The sequence below is a fragment of the Equus caballus genome, chromosome X, assembly GCF_041296265.1.
Source record: "Equus caballus isolate H_3958 breed thoroughbred chromosome X, TB-T2T, whole genome shotgun sequence".
Lineage (NCBI taxonomy): Eukaryota > Metazoa > Chordata > Mammalia > Perissodactyla > Equidae > Equus > Equus caballus.
In genome coordinates, this window is record NC_091715.1 from 62,770,979 (window position 1) to 62,798,071 (window position 27,093).

Sequence of the window (27,093 nt, forward strand, 5' to 3'; positions counted from 1 at the left end):
CTCTGTGTACCTTTCCCTCAAAGGAATTTTGGGACTTAGGACATGACTGAGGGTGAGGAATACAGTAGGAGGGTACTTTATCTCCTGTAGTCATGCCATGGAGGTAATGCTGAAGTGGTCATTCCCATTTCAAACCCAAAGGTCCCTTCACTGTGAATCACCATTATCAGAAAGGATGTGTTATACAATATAATAGCCAGATGGGGGCCACAGAATCTTTCAGCATTCAAAGACTCTCCAGGAGCCAAGAGAATATGCCATCCGTGACCAAACTTCCAGGAATGAAAATGGGGCTCCCATTTCCAGAGACTGGGATCCCTCCAAGTGGGCCATTATCCCATTTCCCCACCAGCCCTCTGCTGAGGTGGGAGTCTGACATTGTAAAGGATGTTGGGACCACATGGCACCTTGATGAATTTTTCAGGCCCTCTTGCTTCTCTTTCTCTTTTGCTCTGTGAGTCCCTCTACTGTCTGAGAACTTTGCTGGAGTTGGGAAGAGGAAGGAAAAAAGACGAAAGAGGTTATATTCAAATGAGATAATTCTATTCCTAAGAGTACTCCTGACTCACAAGGGGAAAAACAAGGAGAGAATGGAGATGGGGATGGTGGGGAGGATGTTTTCTATTCCGATCTCCATGTAAAAGGAAGGAAAAGGATGGCTATAAATTTGAGGACAGCTTTGGCATGTCCCCGAGTCTCTGATGTCATATGATAGAGTGGGAAAATTGTTGTCTGGGACTAATACAGATGAGAGTTAACATTTATCTAGCACTACTGTATGCCAGGTACTGTGACAGGCATTTTGTATACTATATCATTTGACTATCTCAAAGCCCTGTGAGTGCTGGAATTAGTACTGGCTCTATTGAACAGATGAGAAAACAAAATCTTCATTTTCTTAGCTAGGCATTAGAAAAGTTATTGAATCTCTCTGGGTTGGTATTCTCATCCAAAAAAGAAAAAAAGTGGGTCTGACACCTACCTTACAGGCTTTATGTGGGGTTATGAAAGAGTGTATTATTTATATCTCATTTCTTATTCATAAAAAGCTTGTTACAGTGGTTTATAAGGATACAAAATCCAAAAGGATAAATTAGAAACAGGTGAGAAAGACCATAAGAAAATACCAATAGGGAAGTGAGTGTTATGTGAAGCATCCAGCACATAATAGAGATGTAATAAATAATAGGTCCCAAATGCATGACACTTCCTGTCTTGTTAATCACCTAGAGTTGGGAGATGGACTTAAGATCCTCAGAGTATCTAACTTTGGATTTAGGTGGAACTTGCTTCTTCTCTGGAGTTTGTTTTGTTTTAAATGGTATAAGTAGTCATTGATATTTAATTTGTGAAAGTACAAATTAGCCAGAGGAACATTTAAACACACATTTACTACAATTAATGTGCCAACATTCATACAGCTTTCATTGATTATAATGCTAGTCTGGAATGACAGCATTTTGATTATATTAAGGTTTTGCATTCTCCCTTTGCATGCAGGTTTTTAATTGGAGAGCTTTTAAAAGGAGAGCCTGGGAAGTCAAAAGGGCACCTAGATAGAAACTTAGAAATCTTGGGCACTAGGGCTGGCTCCACCACTAATTCTCCTTATACAAACCTTTCCCCTCTTTAGGCTTTAGTTTCCCTATCTGTACAATGTCTAACCGATCTCTTAAATTGTTGAGACATAACCAGATTTATCTCTGGCATTTATTTCTGTGTTTCATACCTCTTTCTTTCCCATTTTTAACCCCACTATTTGGATTTCAGATAACTCCTTTCTGTAAAAAGGAGGTAAATGCCTCATTTGAGTATAATTAGTAGTTGGCAAATGCCGGAGTGGAGGGGAACTATCTAGCAGGGAGGACATCTCTTTCTGCACAGGCTTCTTACTGTCTCTGGGACAAAAGGGGGAAGGTATCCATGTGCTATGTAGGCTGTTACGCCCTTTGCTTCAGACAGCAATATCATTCTGGGGGAGAATATCAACCAGTGTGGATTTTATGGTTCAACTGGGACCCAGAGTCTCCTTTGGCCTCTACCTGAGTTCCTTCCCAGAGACCTGGTTCTAAACCCCACCCCTCTCAGGCCAAATGATGCCATCCCCTGCCCTTAACACTGGGGACTTCGTCCATTTGCATTGGAAGGGAATAGCTGTGGAGGGTGAGTAAGGCATAATTTAGAAAAATTATGAAAAATTATGAAAAATCCTTAAGCAAAGAGATTTATTAACTTTGAAAAGCCACAAGGCCTGGTAATTCTTTGTTAGTGTTGGTTTGGTTTGCATTCTATGAGTGTGGTTCTAAGGGAAGCCCAGATAGTAGGGAGCCCTGGCCAGTTTGCTATGCTAGTTCTCAAAGCTACTGCTTCAGAACAAAGCCCTTGAAAGACTTGAAACTTTCATACTGCTTGGGGAGAGGAAAAGGAGAAAACTAAGAAGTTTATGACTTGCCATCCAGAAGATCAGTGTTGTTTTGAGAAATATCCTTTATTTGGCATATACTATGAAGTAGCCCTGGCTAGGTGCTTTAATCCTCACAGTGATCCTACGTATGAGAAGTGAAACAACCTAGGTTATGTAGTTAGGAAGTTGTGATATGGAGTTTCAAATACAGCTCTGACTGGAAAACTATACTTTTCCCCACTGCACTACTCTGCTTGGGGTGAATGAAGCTTTTTGGCTTGGAGAAGGCTCAAGAGAAGATATGTCCTCTGTCTTGAGGTCTCTGAGGGGCTGTCATAGGAAGCAGGGGGCAGTCACGTTCTGTGAGGTCAGAAGGGACAGAGCTGGGACCCCATAGGTGAAAAGTATAAGGAAAAAAGTTTTGAGCTCAGACAAGGAATTGAGCATTTGGCACTCTCAAGGCCAAGGCAAGTCTGGATGAGAATCTGCAGAGGTACATATTCATAGGCCATTGAGGGATATAATCTCTTCTCTCTCGAACTTGATGAGGCATAAGGGAGGACATCCATTCTGTCTGGCGTTTGAGACCCATCATTCAAGGAGGCCCTCCTGGTGGAACTGGGCCATAGGAGGGAAGAGTTAGACTCCTTGAGAGGAATTGACAAAAGCTCTGGGGCCATCCTGGAACCCAGAAGTCTGGGTGATGACCAGAGAGGAAGCCAACTAGAGAGGAAGCACTCTCCTTGGCACCAGTGATAAATAACAGGCAACAATGGGAACTCATAGTTTGAGGAGGTCCAAGGCCTTGTGGGAAAGGGAAGTGGGGCCCAGAATTCCTCCGGTTTACTTTTATTTCTTGTGAGTGTGCTCACAGCTAGGGAGGGGAGAGAACTCTTTTGCTACAGTGATTCTGTCACTTACCCCTGCTTCTAAAGCCTGAGGTTCTTCAGAAGGCTCTTGATTACCTAGGTGCCACTAGGGGGTGGTGTCAGCGCGATGCATTCCACTTTGAGAACCCTCTGCCTGGCTCCTCCCCAGCTAGGATGTCTAGCTCTAGTTCTAGTCTAGCTTTACCTGCCCCCTCCCCTCACAGTCTTTGAGCTCTGGAAGAAAGGTGAAATTTCAGAGCATCCCTTCATTCATGTATTCCTTGACTGACTCAATATTGACTAAAGTTCTACTGTGTCTTGAGGAGAGTCTCTAGACCTATCAAATACCATCTCTGCTCTTAAGGAACTTGAAGTTCCTTACCTGTGGAAGTATAAAAAAAGTACATGCAACTCTCCTCCCACAAAGAGTGAAAGAAATGCCCTCGAGGCTCATGTTGGTTATGGAGGTAGTGTATAGAGCATAGAATTTGGTGTCAGCCTTGGGTTCAAATTCTGTCCTTCTATTTAGCTGTGTGACCTTGGATGACTCATTTAGCCTCTTAGGACTTTACTTTCCTCAGTAAAATGGTAATCACACTAATCTCAGAGATTTTCTGGTTTTACTTAATCCTCAAATAAGTAAAGTAAAAATCCTGGTACATAGCAGGCATTCTAATGTTGGTTGTTCCTATTAAGGGCTAAATAAGTAGGTGGAAATTGCCCTGGGAGTTCAGATAAGGGAGCCATGAAATCAGGAAGCTTTTCTGGCTCAGTAAAGTCCTTAGAATTTGTGGACTCTGCATTGAAGGCAGCAACCTTTTCTTCTTTTCCATTTTTATTTTATAAAATAACTAACATCTATTATTGTAAAAGTAGCATCCCTATCTTATAGATGAGGGACTGAGGCTTAGAGAGGGGAAAAGACCTGTTTAAGGTCAGATAGCTACGAAGTAGTATAGTGGCTTGAACCAAGGCATATAGCATTTCCAATTTTCCCAGTGCCTTGTATCAGCTGTGTCCTCTGTGACCTCCTCTTTCTTTGCCTCTTCACATTCTGAGTGGAAGAAAGTTTGGTCCCTAAACTTAGAACCCTAGCTGAGTATGTTCTGTGCTATAGAGCAAATAGCCACATAAGCACAGGCAGTGGAGTAGCAGAAGCAGTGATGGTTGCAGTCCCCCCTAAAACTTTCCAGTTGTGCAGTGATTTGCTTTCAGGTGGGTGGTTGACATAGCTGCCTCCAAGCCTGTAATGGGATCTCAGTGGGCCACAAGTGTTTGGGCTTTGATGCAGTTTTGCACATAATTTCTCATGCAGTTTTCCTCTTGAGACTCCAGCCTTGCTTCCCAATCCTGCTTTGGGTTTCTGAAGTGGCTGATTATGTCACTAGTTTGTTTTACTCAGATAGATGTATGGGGATATGAGGAGGGGAGCTCTGAGCTCTGGAATTGACCTGATCTCCCCTCCCCTCCACAGACCTCAGATGTATGCAGCCTTCACATGCAAAAGAGAGGCAAAGGGGGGTTCTTCCTTATATCCAGATGCCTCTGGCAGTTAGTAAGGATTTTCTCAGAGGCAAATCTCTTCCCCTCACTGGACCCCAGTTTTCCAGTTTATGCTTCTTGGACCCTAAAATACACCACAGTCTGTTTTGGGGGTTTGTATTGTATGGCTGAATAGAATCCACAACCAGTATCTTATAAACTGAGGTCCTGGTCCCTCTAGATCTATGTGGCAGGTTCTAGGAGGTACACAGAGCTGTGGGATGAATGTGATTTAGTATCTTGGAACATCAATTTTACTTGTAGATGTTATCTATTTCATTATTAAAACATAGATACTTAAGGAGTAGAATATAAAATTTACACAAATGATTAAAATTAAACCTGGGGCTTCAAAGAAATTTTGGCTTCCAGCCATCTACTTGTATCTCCCCCCATTTCCCCTGAGTATATGCATTCATTATTTTCTGCTGCTGAAGGATTTCTTCCAAGACAGCTTTGAGAAATAACTAGGTCAGGCCAAATGAGTTGTCTGGGGTCAAAGGGAGCCAAGAAAGAATTTTTTTCTCAGGCATAGAGTCATTTCTGAGTGGAATGGTAAGGATCCTAGTCACTGGAGCTACAGATGTTGTTCCTGGAACCAGGACCTAGATACTCTGTCTCACTAGAAACTGAAGTTTCTCTTTACTCTGGAGTGGATGTCTCAGCTGGAAGCAAAGCTGGAAGCAAGCAAAGCTTGGCCCCATTTCCAAGTTGGAAATGGGGCCAAGAGTTGCCTGATGAAATAATTCCCAGCACCCTGTGGACCTTAACTGGAGATTTCCTTATAGCCTGGGTTCCGGGGGTCATCTGTTTTACTCTTTGTTCTTTTTCAGTCTCAATTCTGACTTCAGACCATATTTCCTCCCCCTACACCCTTACTTCCTCACTTTGGGACGTCAGTGGAGGCTTAGAGACATTCCTCATCTCTCCAAGCCCTGGACCCTAAGGAAGTGGAAAATTTATATGCATCTGATTTCTCTCTGTTTATAAGGAAAGAGGCAGTACTCAGAGAGATTAAAATTCCCTACCGATCCTGAAATCTTTCTTTTGATATCGCTTTAGCTGTTACTTTGTCCAACTTCTCAGATACTCCAGATCCTGTAAACTATTTTGGTTCCCATGATCCTCCTTTCATTACACCCCTACCCATCCCATTAGTGAAACAGACAATGTGGTGCAAAAAGAGGCTAAGGAGCTCACTCCTGGAACCTCTGGGACTGGCTGCATAGTCTGTGCCTGCTTCATTCCCTTGGGTCTCTGAGCCTCTACAACTGGGCTGTTGTTTACAGGCAAAGGCCAGTTGCTGCTCTACCAGCTCTGTTCCCAGTCGGACTCCCACATTAGCTGGGCCTTAATGGTCCATCTTCAGCATCTTCAATGGATCTATTTCTCTCCTATGACTGAATTGTTTCTTGCAACATACTTCTCCCCACCAATTGTATCTGGGCACACTAGTCTTCTGCAACTCTGTGGAAAGTTATTAGAACTGTTAATTGGGCCCTATGTTAGATCTGGGGTGAGATAAGAGGTGCTTTAAAAAATCTTTCCTGTCTGTACCCTCCCCCTCTGTCCTCTGCAAAAGCCAGTATCGCATTTCAACATGAGCGTTTTATATTCTCCATCTAAAACCTGCTGGCAATTCCTACTGCCTATTGACTTAGACTCAGGGACTCACCTTTTTTACTGAATCCTGGAAGTCTTTTGATCTTTCCTCACACCCGCACCCCATTTATCTCTTCTAAATATGTTACTAGTTATCCAAGTCAGCAAGAGATAGGTGGGAAATGGGATTGTATTTCTTAGTCATTTACAAATAACCTAATTAGTAGAATGATAGAACCTGAGAGAAAAAAGAGGCCATTTGAGCCATACCACTTATAGTAGATGGGGAATCTGGATAGATGGGGAAGCTGAGGCCCAGAAAGAGAACTGTGCTGCCTTAAGATCGCACAACAAATTGGAGACAAAAGTGAGACTTCCACTCAGATTTCCTGGTACCTGATTCAAGCTATGGAAGAAGGGTGACTGCCGTGCATACCCCAGTAAGCAATGAAGGTTGATGACTTGGGGATATGCCTTCTCTCCAGAGCGATTGTTGACTGAACTTAGTGGGAGAGCCAGGAATCATATTTAGATGCAGAGGTGGCCAAAGTTCATTATTTGGCTGGGATATCTTGGCCAACAGAGACAAGGCAGTTAGTCACTTGCGAACCCCTGGGCTCCTAAGCTCCTATGAGCCCTTGGCATTGGGAGATAGCATGCTAGAGAAGAAAGGGTACAGGTGTTGGAGTCATACCCATCAGGATTTTAGTGTAGACACTACAGTTTTAGGCAGGTTGCCTATCTAAGCCTTAGTTTCCTCATTTATAAAATGGAGATAATAGCTATCTCAGGGTTGTTCAGTGTTCAGTACCTGACACATAATAGATAATAAGTATGAGCTACTTTTTCCTTGGGGCCTCTGAAGCTCTAGATTCAGAGTAAGTTCTGTGAGTGACTATGGGGCCTGGCTTTGGATACATAGTAGAAACTTCATGGATTCAGTGGAGGGGTATGTATGTGTTGAGGGGAGATAATGATTTATTTGCAAGGAAGGACATGAGTAACACTGAGTTCTTGTTCCCTGTTTCTATGTTTCTGTCTCTAGGTAAATTTCTTCACCTCATTCCCCCACTTCCAACCCACTTCCCACCTCCCAAAAAAGTAAAGATAAAGAAGACTGCCTGATGCCGGCATGACCTCATTAGGGTGTGGCTCAGCTGCATTGCCTCCATCCCCAGTGGTGGGCATGCTGGAGATGAGCCACCAGCCAGAACCATTAACATGCTAACGTCAGGGACTGGAAAACAGATCCCATCTGTCTTCTCCTGGCTGGCCTCCCTTTCTTGCCCACTGCTCAGCCAAGAGACCCAGAATACCAGGGGGCCCTTCAGCTACTACACTGAGGTACTCACCCTGTTTCCACCCTCATCCCCACTCTCAACCTGTGTAAGTAGTAAGGGGAATCATGACTGGGCTCTCATCAGGGCAGGAGAGAGGCTTCGCAGCCCCCAGGCACAGCACAGCTTTGGGGTGTATAGATACCATAGTCCCTGTTCTGTGTCCTCAAACATTCTTTCTTGGGGCATCGTAAATGGTACTCAGTCTGAAGGGTGTGGGCATTATTCCTAGTTGCTACAGATAAAGGAGAAACCCAGGAGAACAAGATGCAGGAGTTAAGCTAACAATCTTCAGCCTTTAATCCATCCTGGGAGTGGGAAGCTGCATGGCATAATAGAGGGAGGGAGGTGGCAGAAAGCACTGGATTTGAATGGGTTTAGAGTTAAATATAATACCTGAGTCTGCTACTCACTACCTGAATGTTCACTTCTCTGAGCCTTAACTTTCACTATCTGTAAAATGAGCTTAGTTGTAATTATATAGTAGAGCTATTGTGAAAATAGGAGATAATGGATATAAAGTTATTGGTGTGTGGTAGTGCTCATCAGTAATAGATTTGTTCCCTACTTTATCAGAAGTACTTTGTGCAGAGAGATGCTGACATCACTTCTTGACTGCTGCCCAGGTGTATTTTCTTGCCAGACCCTGGGTACCTTATGTCCTTTAAGGTCAGGGACCACGTTGGCTTCACTTTTGTGTTCTCTGTGCCTGGCACAAGACAGCCATTCAATCAATGATTGGTTTATGTTTTCCCTTCTAGGTGGTGAAAACTATTGGCCTGAGGGAAGTTTGGTTCTTTGGTCTGCAATACCAGGACACTAAGGGTTTCTCCACTTGGCTGAAACTCAATAAGAAGGTAACTGCTTACCCTACTGTTGGGTTTGGAATTCATTCTTCCACCAGATTTTGCTCAGGAGGGTAACGTGCTAGCTGGCAAATCCAGGACACCTAGAGCTATGTTTTTCACTGGGCAGTCTGTTGATCACTAGATGAGAATAAGGACAGAGGACTCAGCCAAGGTGAAGCTCTAGCTCTGTCTCCACTTTGACTTCTAACAGCAAGAATGGCTAGGGTCCAAGGAAGAAGGGACCCTACTGGGAGCTCTGTCTTGAACTTTGACTTATTTTAGACCACAGCCATTAGTGGTTCTTCAAGAGGGGCTTGGTATCTTTTTTTTTCTTTCTAAACTCAAGGGCTTTAGGAGATTTGTTAAAATGAGAGTCACAGACTCTTGATCCGGAAAGACTTGAAGGTCTCATGATCTTGTCTTGTCCCTTCCCCTACCTTCAACTGATACCTGAACACCACACAGATGATTCCTTCTTTCTTGATTTTCTATCTCAATTGAACTCCAAATGGGATAGTTTGAGTATAGGTCCATTCAAGCTCTCTATCTCCAAGCAGCTTGTCTGCAGGAACATGGCAGTCCTCCATCTGAGTATACTTAAACTGGATTATTTTGTCCTTGGAGGTCTCCATACTGTCCTGTGGCTTGTTTTCCTGATTGTGTTTAGGTGATTAGTACCCTACCTTCTGCTAGCAAAGTCTTGTTTTCCCAAAGAGTAGAGACTTTTGCTGGATAAATGTGGGCTGTTAGGAGCCAATTTCAGGCCTTGAAAAACAATCTAGTTTGTGCTCTTGCCTAGCCAATTCCCAGGCCTCAGTCATACATCCTGATTTTTACTTTGCTAATTTATGGAGTTAGGGGAGCCTTAAAAGAGGAGCTTTCTTAAGCCTACCCTCAGAATTGGGGGCATTTGGATATATTGTCAGGTGATGGTGGCTTGAGGGCTTATGATCATCAGTGGGTATTCGGTCATTTCAGGAAGAAATCCCCAATAGGAAGCAATTATGGACATGGGATTGGGTCCCCAATTAAAGTAACATGTCTTTTTTCTGAATTACCAGGAGAGTTGCCACCCTGCTCTTTGGGGTTACCCAAATTAATGACTTTTCAGTGTCTTCTCCCCACCCTGCAGCCATTCCCCCACCTACAAAGTCTATTTTTTGAGAACCCATAACTCCTGCTGCTCCCAGGTGACTGCCCAGGATGTGCGGAAGGAAAGCCCCCTGCTCTTCAAGTTCCGTGCCAAGTTCTACCCAGAGGATGTATCCGAGGAATTGATCCAGGACATCACACAGCGCCTGTTCTTCCTGCAAGTGAAGGAGGGCATTCTCAATGATGATATTTACTGTCCACCTGAGACTGCTGTGCTGCTGGCCTCCTATGCTGTCCAGTCCAAGTATGGTGACTTCAATAAGGAAGTCCACAAGTCTGGTTACTTGGCTGGGGACAAGTTGCTGCCGCAGAGGTAAGGTGGTGCCCAGGCCATCTATCCTGGCTATAGGGGACTGCACCCCAAGGCTGACCGATATCTGTTACACAGAGTCTGCCGGATCTGTTCCTCTCCACTAGGATCTGTCTGAAGACCATGTAATACTGCTTAGAGAGACATTCGCCTATGGCACCATACTCTATTGTTGTTTCTCTGACTTTCAATATATAAAGCTTTTTTCCCCCCTCTGTTTGCCTGATTATAGAACTTCATTACCCTGGAAACAGATGCTTATAAACCAGAGAACCAGAGATGGATGGATTTCTCCCCTCCCCTGTTCTATTTTGTCAATCTTTTTCACTGATTTAGACCTCTTATATCAGAAGTTCACAGGAGAGAGAGAGAAAGAGAAATACACAAGCCAGGGATATGGGGAACTCAAACAGCCTTTTAATATTGACAACCAGTGTACAGAGCTTTCTGCTTTTGTAAACTTCAAAGTTGAGCTCTCTCAAACACTCATTATTTTTGTCTTAGCATGATGACAACACACAAAATGAATAAAGTGGGTATTATCCTTATTTCCTGGCTAAGGAAATAGAGGTACAGAGGTGTTCGCTCTGACTTACCCAATCTTACACAGCTCATTTGAGGCAGAGCCAGATCTGGAACCCTAGTCTCTTGATTTTTTTAACCCTAGGTTTTTCCCCATTGTGTCCAGTGACCATTTTCATAGGCTTTTGGATTGGAAGGAAAAGTTCTGCTTCATTCTGGGAGACTCAGTCCCATTGGAACTGTGTTATATGCACAACTCACCTAAAGGTATTAGGGATAGTGGTTGTGCCCTGGGACTCTACCTGAGTCACTGCTGTTATGTCTGAGATGACATATTTGAAGCAAGCCTTATGATCTAGTAGATCTGGGAGACTGAACCAGTTAGTTTCTCCCAAAGCCGTTTGGGCTCAGTTCTTGTTCTGTAGCCACAGACTGTAATCTCATCCCTGAGCAATATTCTCACAAACACAAACTGTTGGTCCCACACGGATCTAGGAGAAAGTTTCCATGCCTCTGTGAGGCCCACACCTACTCTTAGCCCCACAAGTCAGCACAGATTTGATACGTTACTGCTCTGCTTGGAGACCATAGCATGTTATTGGATTTTCTGGTTAAAAGTACAAGGAAGGTGTTCCCATTGTCTTTCTTGGTCACCCATTCTTGTATCTCTCCTACTTCTCATGAAGTTCCCTATGTCTAATTAATACCTCCTGCTGTAATTTCAGTCTGACCTCACTGGGCTGACTTGCACATCCTCTTTGCGTCAAGCCCTTAGAGAGCTAAGTGGGCTTCCCTTTACCCTTGCATTTGGACTTTGTGTTTTAAACTGCTAACTACCCATTTTCTTTCTAGGGTTCTGGAGCAACACAAACTCAACAAGGACCAGTGGGAGGAGCGGATCCAGGTGTGGCATGAGGAGCACCGAGGCATGCTCAGGTAAGCCCGTCCTACCAAATGTGGGCTCTTGCAGGGAGAATGAGAATTGGTTCTGGGAAGAGAAGAGGCAAAGGACTACGGACACTGGAGCATGTTGGAGAGAGAGGGACAGGAAGGTAGTTTACAGAGGAAATTAGAGATAGAAAGCAAATCAGGATCATTATAAAGCTTTAGTTTTTGCAAATGATGGTGACTGATAGTCCAAACAGTTTTGACCATAAAGAAATAGAGGGGACCTTAGGATCCCTAGGGAGCTTCTGGACCACCAGGGGCTCCTCCTCAAAAAAGTAAATGGGGAAGAAACTCTAAACATGGCAAACCATTGGGAGGTTGTCTAGTTGAGCAACAAATCTTATCATTTTGCTGTCACCACCCCATCTGGGCTCTGCTAAAAATGTTCCTGTATAAGAGGCTTCTATGATAGCTAACATGTCAAAAGCCAGCAAGGGTCAGCCCATCCCTATTCCCCTTGGGAACCTCAAACCTTAGGCTCCTGCCAGCAAATTTTTCTTGGCAAAAGTTGTGTTGTGCTCTGTTTGCCACCATCAGCTCACCTTCCATCCCCTTTCCCACCCCTCATGGCAAGATCCTTGTCAGAAGTGCAGAGCAGATAGGCTTTTTATCTCCCTGAGTCTGATTCACAGGCTCTCCTCTATAACCCTCCACTCTGTTCTTTAGGGAGGATGCTGTCCTGGAGTATCTGAAGATTGCCCAGGATCTGGAGATGTATGGTGTGAACTACTTCAGCATCAAGAACAAGAAAGGCTCAGAACTGTGGCTGGGGGTGGATGCCCTGGGTCTCAACATTTATGAGCAGAATGACAGGTATAGCTCAGAATTCTCTTAGTTTACTTGGGCCACTCTGACGCCTAGCTCTCACCGTGTAGTAAGAATGTACCTCCTAGGTCCCACCTGGGTAGTTTTTTTTCCTGCCTAGTTTAGACCAGTCCAGATGATTGCACAACCTCCCTCAGGCCTCTAAATCTTGCATTGACTACACTTGCACTGCCCACTATAGTTGCCACTGGCCACATGTGGCTATTGACCACTTGAGATGTGGCTACTCTGAGTTTAGGCGTGCTATGAGTGTAAACTACACACCAGACTTTAAAGATTTAATGTGAAAAATAGAATATAAGAGGTCTCATTAGTATTTTTAAAAATATCGATTTACATGTTCAAATGATAGTATTTTGGATATCCTGGGTTAAATGAGCTGTTATTATAGTTAATTCCACCTATTCATTTTTACTTATTTTCATGTGGCTACTAGAAAATTTAAAATTGCATGTGTGGCTCTCATTATATTTCTATTGGACAGCACTGGCCTAGAACCTACCTTGTCAAGAGTTGTAATTAATCCCACTTCCATGTGATGATTAAGTGCTGTTTGACCTATAATCCCTCTTGCTGCAGCCTTATCTCACTTGCTTGTTTATTTTCCTTGGTCTGCTCTTGGTGAGGATGGAGATCAGTAGATTATTGTTCCATGTAATTTCTGAATCTTGGAGCACATTATTTACCTTCTCCCCAACTTTTACAACCTTAGATGGAAGAGTCCCAGTTAAATAGGGCTGGAAATTCTTGTGAGAGATTGTTTCAAGGTTCATGCCTCAGAAAAAAATACAGTAAAACAAACCTCAGAGATTGGGACAAAGGATAATAATTTGGTTGTGGTATGAAGAGGTTCTTTGTACACCCTCAATGCTGGCAACTGACCTGATGGCATGTGATGACACTGGCTGAGATGGCAATGAATCTACCTCCTTAAGGGAGAAGTTGATGGGGAGTAGGGCAAGGCTCCAACCCTCTTTGTCCTTCTTGTCTTGCCTTTGTCCTGATGTTCGTGGTCTCAATTTCTACAGACTGACTCCCAAGATAGGCTTCCCCTGGAGTGAAATCAGGAACATCTCTTTCAATGACAAGAAATTTGTCATCAAGCCCATTGACAAAAAAGCCCCGGTAAGTGACTCCTCCCACTGGCCAAGATGGGTACTTGCCAAGACTGGGATAATGCTAGGAGCAATCATATTGTATTTTTCTCTCCCTTTTCTGTTTTGTTTTGTTTTTGATGTGAGTGGGAATAGGAGACACAAAAGGAGATTGGTGATGGAAGGGGATGTTGATGCCAAAAATGACCAGGAGACATCCTATACCTGGCGCCACCCTGCTACCTGTGTCTCAGGAGACGCGTGGATGAGGGAGAGCCACATGCAGTCTAAGTGCTGCCTCTTAGCCACTGTCTTCTGATGCCCTGAAGCTCTGGAGTGGAAACAGAGTGCATCTTATCTCTTATCTTTTAAAGCCCCTAGACCCCAGAAAGTAGAAACTGTTCGTGTACTTGATTTATCTTTAATTGTGGAGAAAGGAAAGAGGCAATAGAAGTCCAGATCCAGACATGATCCCCCAAACTTGCTTTTTGGTATAACTTTGCTGCTGTCTTCTCAAGACTTTTCTCCAAAGCAACCCAAGAACAAAAAAGTGCTTTGGGTCCAGTCATTCCTCTAACATGCTTGCCACACTTCTCACCTACTCAGTTGCCTGTGGCTGATAAGACCAGAAAGCTAGTGATTGGGAGTAAGTTAGAAAGTTGAGATGAGGGTCTCTTCTTCTGGTGTACCTTGTGTCCAACAAGGGCCAATGGCTATGCTCAGCCAGACCCTTCTCATGAGTCCTCAACCATTCTTCTCCAGCCCTGAGGTATCTGAACTTCTGCTAGGCACTTTATGTATGTTCTCTCCTTAAACCCTCAACAGCATTGTCAGGTAGGTAGTAGTATACCCATTTTATAACTGATGAAATTGAGGTTCAGAGTGATGGAGTGATTTGCCCAAGATCACACAGCTAAAAATGCTAGAGCTGGGATTTATATCTAGGTCATTTGACTTCTAGAGCTTGTGTTTCTTCCTCTGAACCCCAAGCTATATGAGATGGTAGCAGTTTGGGTTCAGTGACAGAGGAGCTGGTGGTTAGTCTATCAGCTGATGGCCTTCGTCCAGTGGTATTTGTAGTAACAAACTCAAATTCCCTGGATTTGTGTGTGTGTGTGTGTGTGTGTGTGTGTGTGTGTGTGTTTAACTGCTGCTCTGCTCAACTTTCATCAGAAAAAGGTGAGTAACAAAGCCAGTGAGATCAAGGGCTTATTTAAAAAACAGCAACCACCAGGACAATAGATGTTCAGAAGATTTATGTATTCACTTAGGTATTTACAACTTGCCTTACTCCAAAAAGGATTTAAAGGGCTAGGTCTAATATATGCTTTCAGGAGATTGCAGAAACAGTCCAGCCACCCATACTGCACTCACCAGGGTATATTATACAGGGATTGTTGGGCCTCTAAGAGAGACCCCTGAGACCTAGCAGATCCCTAATTAACAGATAAAGTCAGTTCCTGTCTTTCAACTGGGTTGAGGATATTTTAGGATGCTTTTCATAAGCAAAGGTTGAAAGAAATTGTGGTTTGATGGAAAGAGCGCTGGTTTCAGAGTCAAGCAGCCTGGGTTCTAGTCCTGGGTTTGTCACTAATCTGCTGTCTGACCCTGAGCAAGTCAGTTCACCACTCTGATAATTAGTCTTTCTATCTGTAACGTGAGAAAATTGGGCTAAATAATCTTTCCAGTGCTTTTGGATTTAGCTTGTCAGAAGGCAGACGCTCACCTTCATCTGTCCCTCCAAACTCTTTCTGATTGCTGGTTTCCCAACAGGATTTTGTCTTCTATGCTCCCCGGCTGAGGATTAACAAACGGATTTTGGCCCTGTGCATGGGGAACCACGAGCTATACATGCGCCGCCGCAAGCCTGATACCATCGAGGTGCAGCAGATGAAGGCACAGGCCCGGGAGGAGAAGCACCAGAAGCAGATGGAGCGGTAGGTGCTGTGAAGCTGGAGTAGGACCAGGGCCATGGCAAGGAAGCTTCTCAAAGTTTCCAAGCCTGCTAAAGGCAGGACATGAAGCCATCCCAGGACTAAGGGGAGAGAGAGAGAGAGCTGTACAGGGATGACAGTAAGTCTCAGGCATCCCCATCCCCAGGAAATAGGCATCAGAAGCCTAGGATTTCAGAGGCTTATAGGAGGGAGGGGCATTTCATAATTCTCCATTTTCTGTGATTCTCATGCCATTACTTGTAGGCGGACTCTGAGATGCTCCAGGCAATGTGACCAGTATAGTGGCAGTAGAAGGCTTCATGCACATTTAAACCTTGGCTCTGTAGGGTTTTTTGAGTAGAATTGGGCAAAGCTACCAGAATTTTCCCTACGAAGCTTCTATGCACTGTAGCCCCTTGCTACTCAAAGTGCAGCAAGGCTCAGCAGCATCAGCATCAACTTGAGAACTTGTTAGAAAGGCAGGATCTGAGACCCTACCTCAGACCTACTGATTCATAATGTACATCTTAAGATCCCAGGTGATTTCTCCAAAGAAGATATGCAAATGGACAGCAGGCACATGGAAACATCCTTAGTCATTAGGGAAATGGAAATCAAAACCACAGTGAGATACCACTTCATACTTACTAATATGGGTATAATAAATAAAAACAGAAATAACGGATCTTTGCAAGGATGTGGAGAAATTGGAACTCATGTACATTGCTGGTGGGAATGTAAAACAGTTCAGCTGCTGTGGAAAACAGTTTGGTGGTTCCTCAAAAAGTTAAAGGCAGAATTACCATATGATCCCACAATTCCACTCCTAGGTATATACACAAAAGAATTGGAAACAGGTGTTCAAACAAGTACGGGTACACACATGTTCATAGCAGTGCTATTTATAATAGCCAAAAGGTGGAAACAGCCCAAACGTCCATCAGTGGGTGAATGGATAAACAAATTGTGTAGCCATACAGTGGGATATTATTCAGCCATAAAAAGGAATAAAGTACTGATACATACTACAATGTGTATGAACCTCTAAAACGTCATGCTGAGTGAAATAAACCAGACACGAAAGATCACATATTGTATGATACCATTTATATGAAATATCCAGAATAGATAAATCTATAGAGACAGAATGCAGATTGGTGGTCGTCAGGGCCTTGGGGGAGGGGAGATAGGGAAAAACTGCTTAACGTGTATGGGGTTTTACTTTGGAGTGATGGAAATATTTTGGAACTAGATAGATATGGTGGTTGCACAACATTGTGAATGTACTAAATGCCATTGAATTGTTTGCTTTAAAATGGTTAATTTTATATTATGTGAATTTCACCTCAATGAGTTATTTAATAAATAAGATCTCAAGTGATTTCTATATATGTTAAGGTTTGAGAGTGCTGTAGTTTGTCACAAAGAATTTGGAACCTCAGGAGGCTTCTGGTAGTAGACTGGAAAATGATTCCATGTATGAGAGTTTAGACACCAAGGTTCATATTTATTCAGAAAATGTTTTCTGAGATTGGGGGCAGTTTGCAGAACTAAATCTGGCAGAAACCTACCCTCAAGGACCTCACAATCTAGTAGGAGAAAAAGGAAAAACAGCATATACATATAAAACTGTTCAAGGTACAAAAGCTGTGTCATTCATTCACTCAAGAGTTTATTGAGCAGTGAAAAAAGTAGACAAAATCCCTGCTCGCATGAAGCTGTCATTCTAGTGGGAAGAGACAGACAGAACAAATAAGCAAATTATACAGTATGTGAGGTGGTAAGAAGTTTTATGGAGAAAGATAGGCCAAGTATCCTGAGGCCTTAGAAAGAGAAAAGACATCTAGCCAATGGAGAAAAGAAGAGCTTCTGGAAGAGGTGTTGGGGCAAGAAAAAGCAAGTACTTATTTTAGGTTTGCAACAAATTCTGGAAAGAAGGATTCTAGAGCTGGGCTTCAGAGGGCAGGCAGAGTTAGGCCTAAGGACTGATGCTTTAGCCATAGAGATCAGCAGACTTGAAGCTCAGTATCCCAGCATAGAGCCAAAATTTGTCTCCCTATAACTCCATGAGATAGGGCAGGACTTATTAGGCCCAGGGGAGCAAAGAAATGACATAGCTAAGGTCACTTACTGGTTACTCACTGGTTAGTGGCAGAACTGGGAATCCAGGTTGGATGTCCTCACTCTGGGACAAGCTGACCAGGCCCTGAGCATACTGGCCCATGTGGGGCTATAATATGAGGACAAAGATGTGGAGATAAGGCAAAGTAGTCCCAACTCAGAAGCCCCGAGTGTGTTGGATGAGTTGGGGCTGAGGGTCCAGGGCCAGGAAGCATTGGAGATCCCAGTGCTTCCATGTGGCCTTGCTATCGTCTTCCATCACTTCTTCTCCTTTCTTAGTGCTCTACTGGAAAATGAGAAGAAGAAGCGTGAGATGGCAGAAAAGGAGAAGGAGAAGATTGAACGGGAGAAGGAAGAACTGATGGAGAGGCTGAAGCAGATTGAGGAGCAGACTAAGAAGGCTCAGCAAGGTGAGGCTTGCAGTCACCTTGGAGACTGGGTGATCCCAGAGCCTGACTCTATGAGCTGGAGACCCTTCTACCTCAGCTGCAGACTCAGGCCATATAATCCAGACGTGGCTATAGAATAGATGAAGTAAGCCGAGAGGAAGAGTGCTCAGAGCTTTCTGCCAGTTGTGCCCTGGGGTGAAGCACTTCCAGGAAGGAAGCTAGGTGTCCTTTCTTCATCTCTGCACTCTTCACTACATTTCCGCTCCTTCTCTTCTCAGAACTGGAAGAACAGACCCGCAGGGCTCTGGAACTTGAACAGGAGCGGAAGCGTGCCCAGAGCGAGGCTGAAAAACTGGCCAAAGAGCGTCAAGAAGCTGAAGAGGCCAAGGAGGCCCTGTTGCAGGCCTCCCAGGACCAGAAGAAGACCCAGGAACAGCTGGTAAAGCTACAAAATGGGCCAGGATTGTGGGACCTAAGTTTTCTCCCCTCTCTGCCTACCTATTCACAGCTACCTCTGCCAGCAGGGCTGGCTCTTTCCAGCAGGGTACCACCCTACAGGCCTCTAGCAGATAGCTCATTCAGAAGCAAACTGAGAAGTTACTGGTGTGGCCCAGAGGCCTTTATAAACAGTCTTCCCTAACCTTTACTTTTATTCTGCTTTCTTAGTCCTTGGGGATCTGAGCTGATGACCTGACAAAGGAAAGGGAGGGAGGAAAGAAAGAGCTTCACGCTTGGTTGACTACCTACTGTGCATTACAAGCTATGCTAGCAACTTCTCCCTTTTGCTTACTTTATTTCTTCTTCCCAATAACCCTATGGGATTAACCCATATGGGATAATATGCCCAGATAAAGAAATCAGGGGTCAGAGAAGTTTAAGAGACTTGCCAGAGATTACACACTTAGGGCTAAGTAAGGATGAGAACCCATTTCTGTCTCTTTTTTGAAGGGTTTGCTCCCTAAAATCATGTACAACTATGTGCCTATACATTTTTCAGGGGAGGAAGGTGAGCATTGTACTGTCATCACAATTTCCAAGGGTTCTGTGACTCAGAATTGAAGAACCTGTGGCCCAAATTCCTTGACATATGCTCTATCTCTGTACTGTTTGGAGTGGGAGTGCAGCAAACTAAGACCTAGTTCTCAGGGGAAGGTTCCTCTGGGAGATTTGCCCAAGTGAGGGTGTGCATAAGCATTTTTCCCTTGTTTAGATCACATTGTGATACTTGAGCATCTTTCCTATGTTCGTCCTGGGAAGTCTTAGTGGCCCTGAGCATTCTAGGATAACAGAGAAGGGTCTGCGAATTCAGGCATTGACATAGTGATTTCGAAAGCCTTACTGAGGCCCTAACTGTGCAGTGGGCAATACTGAGAGAGGGAGAGGGGAAAGGGAGAGAAATGAGAGAGAGAAATGAGGATGAGGGAGAAAGGGAGAAGTGAGGGAGAGAAAAGAGGGAAAGGAAGACGGGGAGAAATGAGGGAGAGGAAGAGAAATGAGGGAAAGGAAGAGGGAGAGAAGTGAGGGGGAGACAGAGATGACATGTTCTTTGTCTTCAGTAGGTCTATAGTCTAGCTGGGGAGCTCTGATTTACAAGGAAATGATTTGGATTTAATCGAGTGCGATAGTAGATCTGAGAATAGGAGTGGTCCTCCAGGCTTCCTGGAGGAGGTGTGGTAAAAAAAGCCTCCAGGACAGCAAGCAAGGGAGCAGCAGGTTCCCTGTTGGTTTTCCAAGGGAACTGGGGTTGAAGACACCTGGGCCCTGAGGATCAGAAGGCCCAGCTCTCACAAGCTTCCAATTTATCCATAGGCCTTGGAAATGGCAGAGCTGACAGCTCGGATCTCTCAGCTGGAGGTGGCCCGACAGAAGAAAGAGAGTGAGGCTGTGGAATGGCAGCAGAAGGTAAGACACAGTGCTCAGAGCAAAGCATTGTGGGAATATATATATTTCAGTTCTTTGGATTCCTTAGGTTTGGGTTCCTTCCACCTTCTATCCTTCCTTGACAGTGGGCATCATGGAAGAAGGAGGTCAGGCTTTCTCAAATACTTCCCAGAATTCTCCACTGCCCCAGGAAAATTGGTACAATTGCTACTATTGTACAGCTGACGAAACTAAGGATCAGGCAGATGAAGTGACATGGCCTGCCTGGTGCTTGCCTCCTGCTGGGCTGTTCTAGGCACACATAGGATGCCACAAGTTAGCCTGGTCTGACTGCCAGTCCTTTTCTCCCTCTGTTACTGACAGGCTCAGATGGTACAAGAAGACCTGGAGAAGACCCGGGCTGAGCTGAAGACTGCCATGAGTACGCCTCATGTGGCAGAGCCTGCTGAGAATGACCAGGATGAGCAGGATGAGAATGGGGCAGAGGCCAGCGCTGACCTGCGGGCTGACGCTATGGCCAAGGACCGCAGTGAGGAGGAACGTACCACTGAGGCGGAGAAGAATGAGCGTGTCCAGAAGCACCTGAAGGTATCCAGGCAGGGCCAAAGAGTCAAGGAGACCATGTGCATTGACTTAGTAGCCCATGGCCTTCCCTAGATCACCATGAGGAGATAGGTAGAGGAGCCTATCTCCGTGCTGTATGGGATCCTGAGCCTTTTTCAAGTGGGAGCTTTAAGGGTAGGCACCCCTCTCTTATCAGTTAGATCCTAGGCCACCTCTTCCCCATTTTTTTTGCCCCATCATCCATCCATATTCCATTTACCTCTTATATTCAGAAAATACTTAGCTGACACAATTCCTACCTGAATTGTTGATACATTGTTCTACTCTCAGGGAATACCTGTCATCAATTGGTCCCCTAAGTTTGTGTTGTTTGTTTTATTCTTGCCCCACTGCAGTCCTAACAGGGCTGGTAGAAATGGCTCTCAAAAAATGTGTGTGTGTGGGCCAGCCTAGTGGCATAATAGTTAAGTTGCACACTCTGCTTCAGCAGCCCAGGGTTCACAAGTTCTGATCTCAGGCACAGACCTAGCACCACTCATTGAGCCATGCTATGGTGGCATCCCACATGAAAAAGAGGAAGATTGGCAACAGATATTAGCTAAGGGCCAATCTTCCTCACCAAAAAAAGAAAAAAAGCGTATGTGTGTGTGTGTGTGTGTGTGTGTGTGTGTGTGTAAAGGAGGGGTAAGTGGGGGTGGAGAGAGAGAGGGAGAGGGAGAAAGAAAGAGAGAGAGAGAAAGAAAGGAAAAAAGAGAGAGAGAGAAAGAAAGGAAAGAAGAAAGAAGAGAAAGAAAGAGAAAACAAGTGAGAAAGAAAGATCTAGTTAAATAAGGGGAGGTAAAATGAGAGGAAGTCATTAACCCCTCATCCCCTTGCATCCTCACAGGCCCTCACTTCAGAGCTGGCCAATGCCCGCGATGAGTCCAAGAAGACTGCCAATGACATGATCCATGCTGAGAACATGCGACTGGGCCGAGACAAATACAAGACCCTGCGCCAGATTCGGCAGGGCAACACCAAGCAGCGCATCGATGAGTTTGAGTCCATGTAATGGGCACCCAGCCTCTAGGGACCCCTCCTCCCTTCTTCCTTGCTCCCACACTCTTACACTCTCACCTAACTCACCCTGTGCTGGAGCCACTAACTAGAGCAGCCCTGGAGTCATGCCAAGCATTGAGTGTAGCCATGGGACCAAACCTAGCCCCTCAGCCCTCACTGAGCAAAGAAATGGCCCACTTGGTGCCAATGGGACCCTCTTTTCCCTCTTTGTCCCATTCAACCTAGCATTCTAGAAGAGACCACTTCCCCAGCTCAGAGGCACTTTCCACTTGATTGGGGAATCATCCCCACATTTATTATTGTTCTGCCAGGGTCAAGTGTGGAGTAAGTTGAAAACTAGCCCTAACCCCTTCCCCACTACTGCCTTCCTCTTCAGGGTCCTGTGATTTGCAGAACTGGAACATCACAGGATTTAGGGAAGGAGGCAGGGCCCTGGCTATATGCTCTAGGATGTCGACTGACCTAGGATTAGGCCTCCCAATGCCCATTCTTTATAGTGTTATCTAGACTTTGTAATGATTGGAGGCTAAAAAGTTATTGAGTTATTCTTCTCTCTACCACCTAGATTGGGCCTGTTACAAACTGAGTCCTAAATAAGCCTTGTCCCTGAGTTCAGGGACTCAGTTTCTCCCTAAGGTGAGATGGGGGAGATAATGTCTTCAAGAGGCTTCACCAACATCTTTGAAGGACATTGGCCCTTCTGTTCAGGCAACGCTAGGTAGAAGATCCTGCCCCAATGCTTTATGGGAGGCTAGGCTTGTTCCAAGTGAGCTCAATGGCAGAGGTATCCCTTACTTATTATTCTGGGTTCCTCCTCCCTTCTTGGGATCTGCCCCTCCCCACTCCAATCCTCAAATGCCCTCCAGCTAGAACAGTAGGGATGGTTACCCAAAAACCCAGCCAGCCCCATCCAGGATTCTTGCCAAAGGGAGGAAATATTTACACCTGGCTTCAGTATTTTCCCTGCCAGAGGTTCCAGGCCACTTCTCCCATCAGAGCCACTTGGGCCACAACTCTTGCTTCGGGGCCATCCAGGCCTTAGTATGTTGAGCCTTGGAGCTTGATGTCAGTTGGTTCAATGGTGAGTGGGTAGAAGAAGCTGAGTATGGTGAGAGAAGCCCGTGGCCCAGATCCCACAGTTTACTTGACCCCCTCAGGTGCCTAATAGCCCCTTCCCATCTCCCCGCTCCAAGGTGGTGACTGGGCCCTGCCTGTTTGACAAATCTCTAGCCCAGGTCTTGCCACCAACTGTCCTGTCCCTTGGAGTTGTAAACCAGAGAGCTGTTGGCGACTCTGGCCTGGTCCCTTCCATACCCCCACTCCTTGCTCTCAACCCAGGAGCGGCCTCCTCGTTCTGTCTCATGTGTGGGCTCTTTTTCCTTCTACCAGTATTATATATTCTAGTGGCATCTAACTCAATATTGATTTCTGTGTTTCTTGCTAATGCACCCTTAGAAGATATTAGTCTTGGAGCAGGATCATTTTGGCCTCATTCCCGTACTACCCCCACACCTGGGAGGCATATACTATGCTATAAAAGCATATGTTGCCAGAAACATTAACGTAAGAAGCTTTCAGTATTGGTGATGTCACCTGTCACTATAGGTCATACAATCCATTCTTAAATTACTTGGTATTTGGTTTTATTTTTACTTTTCTCTTTTTCCTTCTCCCCAGAGTTCAGTCCTCAAGGGGCCATATTGTCCCTCTATGCAATATCCCTAGCCCAGAGACTATGGCTTCGATTCCTCTCTCCTTCCCCCACCCCCTGCATGACCTTGGGGAGTCTTACGTGCATTGCTGTGAATTATATTGACACTCTCTTGGTGATGTGCCCTATACTGGCTAAATTCAAACCTGGAATTTAGGGTAATGTAGCTGCCTTAAGGGCTACCCCCAGGGAGGCGGGGGGGAAAAGTTAGATTTTGTATTCAGGTTATTTTGTGTGTATTTTTTGGGGTTTTAAAAATTGTTTTGGAGGGGTTTATGCTCAACTCATGTTCTATTTCAGTGCCAATAAAATTTAGGAAGACTTTACTGTGACTTGATCTTTTTTTGTGGCATGAGTGGGTGGCTGTAAGATAACTTCACTGTAATTTCCACTCTATAGGCCACCTTCCCATCTCTGGTCTCATTTCATTCTCACTTCAGTCCCATGGGGAGTGGATATGACTGTCTTCATTTTATACAGGAAGAAATGGGCTTGAAAAAGTAGAATAACTGTCCATTGGCACAGGACTGTCTAACTTAATAGCCTATGTCCTTTACACAGCTCCAGACCAATCTTTCCAGTGTAGGTGGGCCCTGCATTGACCGTGTGATGCTCCTGGGCTCACTTGGCCGTCGGGCTTTGGCTGCTTGTGAAGGGTGGTTTGTGTCTCTAGACTCCTCCTGAAGTGGTCAGGCCCTGTCCCGCCTCTTTGTCAGGAAGCCTTCAGGATTGCTGCCTACTTCCTACTACCCTTACTTACTGCAGTGCCAACGAAGGTCAAAGAAATTACCTTGATCCCTGTTGCAAAAGGTGGTGGGGAGTGGAGTATGGAGTGAGGATGGAGAGTATGTACAAAAGCTTTTGGGTGACACTTTATGGTTTATAAAGCATGTCAATATTGTAGCCTAGATATGGTTATCCGTTTTTTACAGATAAGGTAACTAAGACCCAAATAAGCCTTCCAGGTTGTCTTGGATCTGGCTTTTTCTTTCGCTTACCAGCTCCCTTCTTGGTCAGCCAATACTTGCAAGGAAAAGTAAGTTATGTATGCTGTGAGCTTTAAATCCTTACAACAACTCTTTGAGGCAGTGGTTCCTAAACTTGTCTGCACATTAGAATCTTAAAGATTCCAAAGCCCAGACCATATCCTCAGATCAAATTATAATCTCTAGTAGTGGGACACAGGCATCAGTATATTTAATGATTCCAATGTACAGACAAATCTGGGAACCACTACCCTGAGGATATACTGTTTTATCCCATTTTACAGATGGAGAAACTGAGGCTCAACAAGATGAATTAATTTGTCCAAGGTCACAAAGATTAGAAGTAGTAGAGCCAGGATATGAACACAGGGAATCTAGTTCATGAGCCTGTGCTCTTAACTATTATACTATACCTTCTCCCTACCATTCCCACCGGGGGCCTGTGGGAGAACAGACACGTACTGAGAAGAGGAGATACTTGCCCAGCCTCAATTCTAAGGTAGCAAATAGAGTTCTAGGGACCTAGAGAACATCAGTATCAGAGGGAGCCTTAGGAATTTCTGCTAATGATAGTCCCAATTGTTGTTGCCTTGAAGAATGAAGGAGATCAGGTGTCCTCCAACCTCAACCAGAAGATGTCTGCTTTCATATGCTTTGTATATTGTGTTGCATACATATAAATAATTTGATTCTCTAAAAAAGAGGAAGACAGGTGGATTTCTTCTTCCAAGAACATGGATGTGGTAGGCACGATAATGGCCCCCCCAAAAATGTCCATGGAACCTGTGAATGTATTACCTTATGTGGCAAAAGGGACTTGAGGGTGTGATTAAGTTAAGGATTTTAAGATAGGGAGATGATACTGGATTATCTAGGTAGGCCCAATGTAATCACAAGAGTCCTTAAGAAATGGAAGAGGCTCAAAGTGAGAGAGAGTTGAAGATGCTATGTGTCTCGCTTTTGAAGATGGAGGAAGGGGCCACAAGCCAAAGAATGCAGGTGGCCACTACAAACTAGGAAAGGAAAGGAAAAGAAACAGATGCTCCCCCGGAACCTCCAAAAGGAATGCAGCCCTGCCAACACTTTGGTTTAAGTCCACTGAAACCCATTTTGGACTTCTATCTGACTTCTAGAACTGTAAGGTAATAAATTTGTGCTCTTTTAAGGCACTATAGTATTGTTACCCATTTCTCAAAATTCTCCGTTCTTGAAATGACAATGTTATAGAAATGGAGAACAGAACAGGTTGCCATAAGTTAAGGAAAGGGAGAGGGGCCTGTGAGACGTAGCTTTGTCTATAAGAGAGCAACATGAAGGATCCTTGCGACATGATACTCTATCTTGACTGTGTCAATGTCACTATCTTGGTTGTGATATTGTAATATTGTTTGCAGGATGTTACGAGGGGGGGAAAGTGAGTAAAGGGTACATGAGATCTCTCTGTGTTATTTCCTATAATTGTATGTGGATCTACAATGATCTCAAAATAAAAAGATTTGGGGCCGGCCTGGTGGCATAGTGATTAAGTTCGCACACTCCACTTCAGCGGCCTGGGGTTCACAGGTTTGGATCCCGAGTGCAGACCTAGCGCTGCTCATGAAGCCATGCTGTGAAGGCATCCTACATAAAATAGAGCAAGATTGCACAGATGTTAGCTCAGTGACAGCCTTCCTCAAGCAAAAAGAAGAGGATTGGCAACAGGTATTAATTAGCTCAGGGCCAATCTTCCTCACACACACACACACAAAGATTTAATTTAAAAAAAAGGGGAAGGTGGTGTTCCTGAGTATTTATGCAAGAGCAATGAGTGCTTCTGTCCACCAAAAGACATAGCAGTACTATTTGCAATAACTCCAACCTGGAAGCAACCCAAATATCCATCAACTAGAGAATGGATGAAACTATAGTATATTTATATAATGGCATATTGCTCGGCAATAGAAATAAACTACTGATGCATGGAACAATATGGATGAATCTCACAGGCATTATGTTGTACAAAAGAGGGCAGAGACAAAAGAGAAAATATCATATAATCCATTTGTATGAAGTTCTAGAGCAGGAATGGTCTGGAGCTGGGGTAGGAAGAATTGACTGGAAAGGAGCACAAGGAAACCTGGGGTTATGGAAATATTCTTGGTTTGGGTGGTAGTTACAGGGTATAAACATGTAAAAATTCATCAAGTTGTATATAGACTACAACTTGAAAAAAGGAGGGGCTCCCTCACTGCAACATTTTGAAAACACCTACAACAATGGTTCTCAAATTTTAGTGTGTATGAGAGTCACTTTGTGGGTTTTTTAAAACAGATTACTGGGCTTCATCTCCAGAGTCTCTGGTTCAGTAGGTCTGAAGTGGAGCCTGAAAATTTGCATTTCTAACAAGTTTCCAGGGGATGCTGATGCTGCTATTCCAGGGACCACATTTGGAGAGTCACTGCTCTAGAAGCTAGAATAGACCAACACTTTCCTGGTACAGATGGAGTCCCAGAGAGAGAAGGGACTTATCTAAGGTCACACAAGCAGTCGGGCAGATATGGGCCTAGAACTTGCTTCCTGACTCTTCCATGGGCCTTCAAGGCCTGGGTCAGGCCTTCTCTGCCATTCAGTAGCGTTCCATTGTGTGCTTTCCTATATCCCTTAATTACAATGTCTGAGCAGGAAGGGACCAGAGAGATTCCTGGATCCAATCCTTTGTCCCCACTTTACAGAGTGAGAAACTGAGGCCCAAGAATCAAAGGCACTTGTCTACAGTCACAGTGGCAGGACTTGGCCTTGAACTATCTCCTGCCTCTGCCCCAGACCTATACACAGTCTACCATGGGTCACCCTTACTGTCTTAGCTGTTTTGCTTCCCATCTTCTTCCTAAAGAAAGTTCCCTGTCCTACTATTTACATGTCTGTGCACAGGTGATGTTTCCTGAAGTCTTTAGTCAGGATCTTAAGGAAACAGGCCACACTACTTCTAGATCTCTTTCTAGAGCTAAAATGCAAG

At 44.5% G+C, this 27,093-nt stretch overlaps 1 protein-coding gene across 1 annotated transcript in view; it reads left to right on the forward strand.

Annotated features, from left to right (window-relative positions):
- The window catches only part of MSN (moesin), a 62,078-nt gene extending 38,640 nt beyond the window's left edge, over nucleotides 1-23,438 (forward strand). Inside the window, exons 3-13 of the mRNA XM_001504861.5 lie at nucleotides 8,516-8,611; nucleotides 9,793-10,067; nucleotides 11,439-11,522; nucleotides 12,201-12,347; nucleotides 13,388-13,484; nucleotides 15,227-15,390; nucleotides 17,788-17,918; nucleotides 18,176-18,336; nucleotides 19,707-19,799; nucleotides 20,142-20,366; nucleotides 21,229-23,438. Of these exons, the coding sequence (XP_001504911.1) occupies nucleotides 8,516-8,611; nucleotides 9,793-10,067; nucleotides 11,439-11,522; nucleotides 12,201-12,347; nucleotides 13,388-13,484; nucleotides 15,227-15,390; nucleotides 17,788-17,918; nucleotides 18,176-18,336; nucleotides 19,707-19,799; nucleotides 20,142-20,366; nucleotides 21,229-21,393 (1,638 nt within the window). The 3' untranslated portion in view covers nucleotides 21,394-23,438. The remainder of the gene's footprint in view (nucleotides 1-8,515; nucleotides 8,612-9,792; nucleotides 10,068-11,438; nucleotides 11,523-12,200; nucleotides 12,348-13,387; nucleotides 13,485-15,226; nucleotides 15,391-17,787; nucleotides 17,919-18,175; nucleotides 18,337-19,706; nucleotides 19,800-20,141; nucleotides 20,367-21,228) is intronic.
- The last annotated feature ends 3,655 nt before the right edge of the window (nucleotides 23,439-27,093 follow it).